The 11,142-nt window shown below is 34.5% G+C and overlaps 1 protein-coding gene across 2 annotated transcripts; it reads left to right on the plus strand.

Moving 5' to 3' along the window:
• The first annotated feature begins 4,414 nt into the window (after positions 1–4,414).
• On the plus strand, positions 4,415–8,458 carry LOC127150251 (uncharacterized). 2 transcript variants are annotated; one of them, XM_051087615.1, is made up of 6 exons: positions 4,415–6,182; positions 6,903–7,019; positions 7,109–7,365; positions 7,456–7,671; positions 7,747–7,938; positions 8,020–8,458. In XM_051087615.1, exons 2-6 carry the CDS (start codon positions 6,908–6,910, stop codon positions 8,365–8,367), a joined length of 1,125 nt encoding a protein of 374 aa, XP_050943572.1. In that variant the 5' UTR covers positions 4,415–6,182; positions 6,903–6,907; the 3' UTR covers positions 8,368–8,458. The 2 variants fall into 2 exon arrangements, with proteins under 2 accessions (XP_050943572.1, XP_050943573.1); XM_051087616.1 differs by having other exon boundaries at positions 6,018–6,182; positions 8,047–8,458.
• The last annotated feature ends 2,684 nt before the right edge of the window (positions 8,459–11,142 follow it).

Raw genomic sequence — 11,142 nt, forward strand, 5'->3', positions numbered from 1 at the left:
GGTTATGATAACTCTTCTCCAAACAAGGGCTGGGTTAACCAACCCAAATAGTAATAATCTTTAGGCCAAACGGCCGCTTCAAGAATGTTAATGTTAGTTTTAATTGTGATCTACATCTTTTTTAGTCAAGATGTGTATGATAAACACACCGTAAGTTTTCTCTTTTTTTTTTTTTTTTCCTTTTTTACGGATCAATTTTGCTGTAAAAATAAAACTAAAATAAAACAAAAGTAAAAGTGTGTCAGTGAACATTAACGTGTAATTAACTACTTTAATGCTATTTTATGAAGTCTAATCTATAACCAGTTCTAATTAAATAAAAACGAAAAGAGAGGCTTTTGAAATTTGGAAAGAGAGAGGCGAGCGGTCACGCATTTATGCTTGAAAATAAAAGAAATAATCATAATCATAATAATAATAATAATAATAATAATAATAATAATAATAATTGTAATTGTAATTATAATTATAATGTGATGAATATTTTGAAAAAAATATATTTTGACATATTCATTTTGACAAACTCATTATATTGTAGGATAGTGACCTAATATATATCCACTTATCAACAACCATCTTTTCAATTATATATATATATATATATATATATATATATATATATATAATATAATAAGTATAATACGTAGCATCCACAAATCCAATAGTTTTACGGTAAATTCACTTTTAGTTTTACTTTTTAATGTATATAATTATAAAAGATACACCATCTTCTACTACTTTTTAAATTAATTATATTTAAATTTAGTGAAATTAAAATATGCACAAAACGTAAATAGTTTTTCATTTACCCATTATTTTTTAAATTAATTATATTTAAGTTTAGTGGAATTAAAATATCTAGAATGTGAAAAGTTGGAATGCAGATAGTTTTCATTTACATTTTAAAGATTAATTAAAAATTAAATATCTTATTAATTCTAATTAACAACACAAATTTAAAGACTTAAAAGTAGAAAAGTTTATGTAACATTTTTTTTCTATTATATAAAAGACTTTTTTTGATTTTTTTACCATTGTTGTTATTGAAAAATTTTGATCCATCAAATGAATTGTGTAATTGGACAAGATTGGTATGTCGATCATCTAGTAAAAATATTATACATGTTGAAATAGCAATGAGTGATCATGCAGGAAAACAAGTTTTTATTCCATGAATACCATTAAGCCCACCAAATGACAATGGATATCCATTCAAGTTCAAGTGAAAACAATTCTCAATTCATTTATATCTTGCAATGAAAATTAACAAAGCACAAGGACAAACAATTTTTAATGTTGGAATATATCTTCCTGAAAAATGTATTTTCTCATAGACAACTTTACGTTAAACTATCTAGAGGAATTTCAATGAATACAACAAAAGTTTGGATTAAGTTCATAGGTGACAATAAATTAGCTTCAAATTGTACAAAAAATATTTTTTTTATAAGAAAATCCTTTTTTTGATACATTCAAATCTTACATTTGAATTTCATATTTTAAGTTTAACACAACCTAAATATATGCATGTAATATTTTACTATAATCTAAAGCTACATAAAACTATATATTATTTATTAATATTAATATGTGTGGTGTTGCACGAGTGGCAAGCGTTAATGGAGGTGTCGCGTTCTAACTTAGCTTATGCTCTCACGAAGATACCAAAGATAGAATAAATGTCAGTTTTTGTGGCCATTGATGAATTTAATTCAATTACGTCCTATACATTACATTGCCAATTAATAAGGTATACAAATCAAAATTAAAGTATACATTTATTTTGTAACCACTACAATCTTGCTGTCCTCCTACTTAGTTTGTCTTAGGCCATAGCTAACCCATAAATCCATGAATCAAGCTGTTCATGAATCATACATATATATATATATATATATAAATCCACCAATACCTATATTGTTCATTTCTCATTATTCATCTTCTCAACCACACACCTAATTCTAGGCTACTTGGTATTGTTATAGGTTTATCAAATTCTATTTTTCAAACTACATTTTAACTTTAATTTCTAATATTTATTATTTTAAACTAAAATTTTGGGATTACGCATTAACCTTCCCTTTTTAACCATTTTTTACGCCTTCTTTAATCTTTAATACAATCGTAGATTACGAAGTGGTGAAATATGGTCATCATCAAGTGTTTTGTCGTCACTCATATGTTTTCTAACAAATCTCCTAGGAAGTCAACCAAAGGCAACCGATGTATAAGATTAATTTTAGAGTATCGAAAAGAAGGTAGCATAGGTAATCAATTTGAATTGATTGATTCATCCCCTCTTCATTAACTCATAATATGCTCTCAATGATGTGTAACCAAATATAATTGAAGAAGGAATTGTACAGGTTGATATCTTAGTCATGAGCGTGGAATAGGTGGTTTGATGGATAAATTCATTTTAAATTTGGCCTACTTGGGGAGAAGGACCTATTCAACACACTATCGATGTGTCCAATTTCAACTACAATTTAATGATATAATTGGTACTTGGAAGACAATAATCCACACATTGACTCCTTTATTATTTATGTTTATATATCCACATTTACATAAACTTTCTTTTGCTTTTTCAAAATTACATTTTATTTTTCTCTCCCAATAATTGAGATCAACTTGTGATATGACATTCAATAATAATTTCTTTTTAACAAGGAAAGTATAGGTTAAACAAAAATTATAAAGTCTAACGCAACATTTGTTGAAGGAATTTGAAATAAACTTAGTTTTTGGTTTGAATGTGAAAGTTGTAGAGTGAGTATAGGTTAAGTACGTAAGTGTGTTTGTGGAACAAGAGATGAAGGTAAAATTGATCATTCTAAAAAGAAAATATTGAAAAGTGTGAGAGAGGGTGTGAGATGGCATCGAAATGTTATGGAAAAACCGGAAAGAATTGCCTTCTCAAAACCACCCTTTTAAATTGATGACATAAAGTCAAAACATCACTTTCTCTTTTCTTTTTGTTATTTTTAAGGAAAACTTAAAAGATGAGTCGGAGGCAGCTGCCATACACTCAACACTAATGATATGCCACCTCAGATCATTCAACTTATCTTCACATGAGTCAGAGTTATATTATCAATAAGATAAATTACCTCATCACATGTACAAAAACGAAAAAGACAAAAAAAACTTTGTGTTACTCATTAACCATATTCTTATTGTTGTGGAACTAAAAACACAATATTTTCATTTAAAAGATATGAACATTAGTTGAAATTAATCCTATGTAGTAACCACACCTCTAAATAGATCCTTCCACAAGAATTCAACAAGAGCATAGATCGGGTAAGGTAGAAATTATAATATTTTTAGGTTGGTATAACTATTTCTTCTTCAATAATTTAGCCAAAAAAATTCATTTCAAAATGCTTTCAAATAACTATTGAGTTTTAGATAAACTACACTTTTAGTCTATACCAACCCATCATAATTACTTTTTAATACTTATTTTTCTTTAAATCCTCAATTAGATAGTGTTAGCTGAATTTTAAAATGGCATGAAAATTTTGATTATTTGCAATATTGCTGCCCATTTATTTCCCTTCATTCTCTTTAATTCTCTTAATTTGGTTTATGGCTATAAATTCAATTGTCTCTGATTATTGATAACTGTTTGTTTTTTTATTTAAACAAGGGGTGTTCTTTAAACCTAAATTATATATTTTTATAAAGATTTAAAAGATTATTGAAAAATAGATTTTTTTTCTTTCAATATACTATTTCAAATCATATGCATATAACTATAATTGTTGATTGGGGAAGGGTACCATTAAAAAGAAAAAGAAAAAGAAAAAGAAAAACACTATGAAGTGCTATTTGAAAATGGTGTTATAGTAAACTAATTATAAAATTATCTGACAATTGATTGAGATTATTTTAGTTGCAATGTTTTGACATTGTGACAAATGCAAATGCATGGCTAATTTGTTGGCCCAAGTTTGCGTTCTGAGATGAATGAAGATTAAAACAAAATTTCAATTTCAATAATGGGTTGGCCCAATATATATGGCCTCGACTCCATCAACCTGATCCACCTATCAAATTTTGGCTTTCTACCCATATAGCTTAAATAACTTAAATAAATAAAGACTTTAAATGAAGAGTTATTATAATGGAGAACAGTTTTATCCATAATAATTAAGCACTTAGCAAACTTTGTAAAAAAGTTCAAATATAGTAAAATGGATTTTTATCATTCATACTTTAACAAATTTTGCTATTGTTATCGTATTTTTAGCAATTAGGTATTTATTAGGATACGATCTTAGCAATTATGTATTAGAATATATTTTCCTTTGATTGCTTTCTTTGATGTGTATATTTACCTTAACTTGTACCTTGTAATAAATATAAAATACAGATATACTCAATAAAATCACTTGGTATCAAAGCCCTAAAAAATTAGGGTTTGAATGCAATTTTTTCAAGAAAATATCCTGATGTCCCTTGTAAGCTCGTTTGTCTTTCCTTATATAATCACGTCTGCCATTCGTCGATGATCATCTCCGACGTTGTCTGCTGCAAACCTCTCCCGTTCGGCGTCATTCCAAATCAAGATCCACACTTTTATTCAACGTCGCAAAACTCGTTCTTGTCCTCGATCCACATTCAACCCAGAAACCTGAAAATTTTTCTCGTATGACGTCACAAAACCCACACTCAAATCTCTGCCGCTCTTTATTTTAGATCTTCGACGACGTTGTTCTAAGTCTCTCCCGCCTTGTTTTTTGTTTTTTGTTTTTTTTCTATTCGCAGATCTCCTCCACTGTAAATTTCTTCCATTGTTCCAGATCACCGTGCTTGTGTTCCATTTAAGATTTTCGTTATGGTCTTCTGTTCCAACGGAGATCACTAGACAGCCACAACTCTCTTTTTTTTTATTTCTTTTTTGCAGATCCGCCGCTTAGATCTGATTAGAATCCATTTTTTATTTATGTGTTGAGGAAAAAAAAAACGATATTGCTCGTCCTTTTAGCATCATTCTTGATGGCTTAAATTACATTACCTAGGCTCATCAATTGAGGAATTTTTTTATCAGTCGAAAGTTATGGTGCATTGTTACTGGAGATATCATCGAGTTATCATCCAACTCGTAAAAACACTTCTCTAGTGACTCCAATGACGAATATCAATAAGGAGACCTCTGAGAATGATGATGCAGAATCAATTGAAGTTACTATTCAAGACACTACTACAAAGGATGTCAAATATAATGAACGCCATGAGGACTTGGATAGCAAAAATCATCAAAATCATCACTTGATTGGATAACACTTCTATTATGACTATTCATACTCAATATTATCCACAAGTTTTCAATCTATTGGCCTTGCTCACTATTACCAGCTACATTCTCGACTTGTTAGTCTAAAACAGGAGGTCAGATAATCTGGAAATGAATATCTTGCTCCTCAGTTACACTAGGCAAAAAATCATTTTCGATAATATATATTCAACTTATAAAAGTCCGCATGGGACTCCGCCTAGAGTATGGATCGGTTTATACTACTCTGTTACATCTCACAACTCTCTGCCATCTCTAGGTGTTATTGCACTACAAGAAAATGGAGAATTCCCGACGCCGAAAAGCACGTCGGCATAAAGAACGTCGGGAATAAGGGCTTTCCCGACGCCCTCAACAACGCGTCGGGAGAGGCGTCGGGAAAACCACCTTTCCCGACGCACCATGAAGGCGTCGGCAAAAATACATCGGGAAAAGGGGTTTTTCCCGACGCTGTGAAGAGTGCGTCGGGAGCGGCGTCGGGAAAACCTTTTTTCCCGACGCAACATGAAGGCGTCGGCAAAAAGTAAATCGGGAAAAGGGGTTTTTCCCGACGCCGTGAACAGTGCGTCGGGAGCGGCGTCGGGAATAGGGGTTTTTCCCGACGCCGCGTTAAACGTCGGGAAAAGGGGTTTAATGAGCGTCGGGAATTCCTCTTTTCCCGACGCATTTTGAGGGATTTCCCGACGCCACGTCACTGCGTCGGGAAATCCCCTTTAAATTCGTTTCAGTTCTGTATTCACAGAACCGAAGCCGAGAGGAGAGGAGAAAAAGAAAGGAGAAGAAGAAGAACGTCGCCCGACCGTGCTTTCCTTTTGTTCCGCCGCCGTCCGTCGCCGACCGCCTCGCCGTTGTTCCTCGTCGCCGTCTGCCACTTTTGGTAAGTGAAATATGTAAATTTATTCAGTTTTTTTAGGGTTTTTTTTGATAAAAATTAGTTTAGGGTTTGTTTGTTTTTTTGTTTTTTTTTTGTTTCAAAGTTAAAAAAATGTATGTATTATTGAAATTGTTTAAAGTTCTTTTTTGTTTTTGTTTTAGTTTTGCTTTAGTTAATTAGTTTTAGGATTAGTTTTAGAATTTAGATTTTGAAATAGTGTTAGGATATAGATTTTGAATTAGTTTTAGGTTTTAGTGTTGAATTTGAATTTGAAGTGGTTTTAGGACTTAAGATTGACGTTGAGATTGAAGTTGAAATTGAATTTGAGATTGATAAAAAATTTGAATGTGTAGAGATTTTTGAGGTTATATTGAATTGGGGGGGGGGGGGTGTTTATTGAATTTGAGATTGTGATTTAGGATCTCCAATTACTTAGTCGTTTGAACTTTGAGAAATACCTAATAAACTTTTAATTTTGTGTTTATACAAAATGTTTAACATTCTTCAATCTTATATACGGATGGTTTTAATGGGTCTACTCAACATATTTCTTTTTTGAATATGCTTAAGTCTATACCGAGATGTCTTGATCTGATAGAAATTCTATGGGGAAGATTATCTTGTGTACAGTGGTCGTGTAATTATTATGAAATGGAATTACTACTTATCTGGGGAGAGGGAGGTTTAAGTTAAATTGAAAATGTTTGTTTTCTATGTCCATAGCCATTATGTCATATCGACCATCAAATTTTATGGAGACGGACGATATGTTCCTCCAGTTTGAGGACGATTTAGATAATAACATCGCGGGAGGGTCATCATCTGTGGGCGACAATACGGGTGAGTCTAAGAATTTTCTTCATTTTAACTTACAAATATTTCATGTTCTTTTTTCTAACATTATATGTTATTGTCTATTTATTGAGCAGAGTCTTCTTCTCAACAAACGACTCCGACTCCTAGGAGACGTGCGCAGTCTCGACTCTTGGAGTTAGAGCGCCACGTTGCAATAAATGGGCGCATTCCGATGACGATCGCCCCTGGAGCGGAGAAGCCTATTTCTCCACACGCCGTTCGCTTCAGCCAGGCGATAGGCGTGTGCGTGCGAAAGACATTTCCCGTCCGCTGTCTTAAGTGGACGGACGTTGGGAGAGAATACATTGAGGTCGTCAAGGGCGACCTCCAGGTAATTAAATGCACTACACATTTATATATGATTTCATTTGAAACATATCTAACTTTAGCCAATCTAATGTGTTATGTTTGTAATGTGCAGCGATTCTTTGTGCTTGATTTCAATGATCAAGCAATGAACAGGTTTGTTGAGCATCAGATGCTCACGACCTTTAAAGAGTTCCGGGCCGACTGTCATAAACATTTCAAAAAGTACAGCGACCCGGAGGAGGCTCGTGCCAACCCACCAAACGCATTGGTTGGACGTGATGAGGATTGGCACTTCCTCTGCGACCATTATATCAGCCGTGCATTCCAGGTATTTGTCATGATTAATTATGATAACAAGTTTTTATATGTATAAGAAATAAACAATATAATTGTTTTAATGCAGGAGCAATCACGGACAAACAAGGCTGCTAGACAGAAGCAGCCTTACAATCATAGTAGCGGGTCCAAGTCGTTTCTACAACGACAGCATGAGCTCGCTGAAAGAAGAGGGCAGCCGGTCGATCGTGTGGAATTGTTCCGGGAAACACACGTTCGAGCTGGGACATTCGTGTCGCAAGCCGCCGAGGATGCGCATGTAAGTTATACCCTTATTAATTATCCACTTTTATTATATATTTTTGCGCGTTACCTAACATAATTTTTAAATTTGTTGCAGAATCAAATGCTGGAACTCCAATCCCAGCCTATCCCAGAGGGTAGTCAGCCACTCTCTGAGGATGAGATATGCGATCAGGTGTTGGGTAGACGACCAGGCTACTCAAAAGGCCTTGGTTGGGGACCCAAGCCGAAGGCCCGCAGAACGGCAAGTGCAAGCAGTTCGTCGACATCTTGTTCGCAGTCCACACAAAAAGAGATTGAATTACAAGCTAAACTTCATGAAGCTTTGGAACGGATTGAAGTACAAGATAGAAATCACCAAGCATTAGCTTCACAAGTGGAAGCTATGAAAAAGATGATTGAAGACCTAACTCGTGCACAACAGGGACCACCACATGATCCCTAGCTTCATTATGTTTATGTTTTTTCTATATTGAGAACTATATTTTGTTGTAGTCAACTTATTCGTATTATTAATTTTAATTCTATTTTTTTAATTTGTGTTTGTATATTTATTAATTTATTTTAATTTAATCCAAAACGTCGCGAAATTTTTTTGAGCAATCCGAACATCATTGTGAATGTTTGAGCAAAATATTATAAGGAAAAAAGTAAAAATAAAATATTTTTAAAAATATATAAAAAAATATTTCCCGACGTTCATTACGTCGGGAAAAAAAACGTCGGGAAAGGCTTTCCCGACGCCGGAATATGCGTCGGCATAGACGGCGTCGGGAATAAGGCTTTCCCGACGCCGTCATGCCGACGCATATTCCGGCGTCGGGAAAGCCTTTCCCGACGCGGCTTTGGTACGGCGTCGGGAAAGCCTCTCGCGACGCATTTCTCCCGACGTGCTTCCCGACGCCGTTTTGTACGTCGGGATATCCTTTTCCGACGTACTTTGCATTTTCGCCGACGTATTTCTGCGTCGGGAGTGCCCCCGTTTCTTGTAGTGTTGTTCAGAAAATTTTATTCGAGGAGAAAAGAATTAGCATTATCTCCCCTTTGTCATCCAACACTGCTCTTGCAGCTACTCCTTCTTGATCTGCAAATGAGTTCACCTTCTACAAAAATTGTAAACTTCATGGCCATAAGTTTGCTAACTATCCTACCATTGAATGCATGTATTGTCATAAACGAGGTCACATCTTGGAGAACTGTCCTACTCTCCTACCCACCCTCCTGGACATTTACATAAATCCAAGGTCTCTTCTAAATTTGGTTCTTCATATGTTGTTGCTGCTGCCACCCTATCTAATATTACCACACCTTTGAGTTTCTAATTAAGTTATCTTCATGACTTATTGAAACAGGTGATCTTGTCCAACTCTACTGCTCTTGCAGGAGCAGTCACCCTAGGTACTTCTTGGCTCCTTGACTCGGCTTGTTGTAATCATATGACGTATGACATTTCTTTGTTGTCCTCTTCTATTCTTGTTCACTCCCTCCCTCCAATCCACTCTACTGATGGTAATCACATGTCTATTTCTCACACTGGTACTACCAATACACCCATCACAAACCTTTCTAACATATATCCTTCAACCTAGCTTTTATTGGCCCATTATGTGATCTCGATCTAACCATTATCTTTTCTTCTCATGGTTGTTAGGTTTAGGATCTTTAGATGGGGTAGGTGATGGGTACGGAATGGAAGGTGGGATAATTATTCGAGCTCACATCTCTCTAGCACTCTTTTGTGTTTTCATCCATCTTTGCACCGGTAACTCAAAATGCTATATGTTAGTGGCACCTTTGCCTTGGTCATGCTTCTTTTGATAAACTTCGTAATTTAGTTTCTATTGACACTTTGAATAATGTCTCTAAATTTAGTCTGTTTGATTATTTAAATTGCAAACTTGCAAAACAACCTGCTTTATCATTTACTACTTCTACATCATTATGTGATACACCATTTGGCCTAGTTCATTTTGATATTTGGTGTCCTGCTCCCCTTTACTATTATTAATAGGTGCAGATACTTTGTTTTATTTATTGATGACCATTCTTGTTTTACTTGGATTTACTTTCTTAAACATCGTTCTTTCTTATTTCAAATCTACATTAATTTTGCGAAAATTGTTCACACTCAATTCTCTTGCAAAACTCTCTGCACATATAATGCAATGGAATATAAGGACTCTCAACTTCTTTCCTTCCTTGCCCAACAGGGCACTCTGATTCAAACACTCTTGTCTTTACATCTCACTACAAAATGGTAGGGCAAAACGCAAACATCGCCATATTTTAGACTCTGTTCGTGCTCAACTTCGCTCTGCTTCTTGTCCTGGAAACTTTTGTTGAGAGGCTACCCTCACTTCTGTTTATGTCATTAATCACCTTTCTTCTCAGATCATCCACAATGTTTCTCCCTTTGAACGTCTCTATGGTACTCCCTCCTCTTACTCTAATCTTAAAGTCTTTGGTTGTGTATGTTTTGTGTTATTACATCCTCATGGACATATCAAACTTGAACTACCTCTTGCTCGTTTGTGTTGTTTCTTAGGATATTGTATTGAATATAAAAGTTTTCGTTGTTGAGATCCCATCTCACAACGCTTACGTATATCTCGCCATGTCACTTTTTGGGAACATCACATGTTTTCTAGTCTTTCTTCATTCCATGCCTCTCTATCTAGGTACCTATTCTTTACTAATCCTCTACTGATCTCTTCCCCACTTCTGAATTATCACATGACACTGCACCTTATTCTTTTCCCATCTCTTAGCTCACCTAATCAAATCCTATCTCAATGCCCTTAGATCTACCATGTGCCCCTTATGCAGAACCTGAATTTGCACCTGTTCGTCACTCCTCCGAGATAAGAGGAACTCCTCTTTACCTCGAAGACTACCATTTTTTTTCCTGTTATTTCTTTGGTTAAAACTTTCTCTTATAAGGCAACCAATACTAATCCCTTACGGCAACTAGTAATGCATGAGAAACTTAAAGCCTTGAAAAGACTAATACTTGGGACTATGTTGACTTACCTTCTGGAAAGAAACCTATTGGTTGCAAATGAATTTATAAAATCAAAACTTGATCTAATGGATCTATTAAACGTTACAAAACACATCTTGTGGACAAAGGATATTCTAAAAAATATGGCATTGATTACAAAAAAACATTTGCTCAAGTAACTTGAATGACGCCTGTGCACAGTCTTTTAGCGATTGTAGT

Source organism: Cucumis melo, chromosome 7 (assembly GCF_025177605.1).
Source record: "Cucumis melo cultivar AY chromosome 7, USDA_Cmelo_AY_1.0, whole genome shotgun sequence".
Taxonomy (NCBI): domain Eukaryota; kingdom Viridiplantae; phylum Streptophyta; class Magnoliopsida; order Cucurbitales; family Cucurbitaceae; genus Cucumis; species Cucumis melo.

Excerpts from the sequence above, each read along its gene's own strand:
- LOC127150251 (XM_051087615.1), top strand. The coding sequence starts at position 6,908 with ATGTCATATCGACCATCAAATTTTATGGAGACGGACGATATGTTCCTC. Across the intron at positions 7,020-7,108 it reads ATCTGTGGGCGACAATACGG|AGTCTTCTTCTCAACAAACG; the intron begins GTGAGTCTAAGA and ends TTTATTGAGCAG. Across the intron at positions 7,939-8,019 it reads AAGCCGCCGAGGATGCGCAT|AATCAAATGCTGGAACTCCA; the intron begins GTAAGTTATACC and ends AATTTGTTGCAG.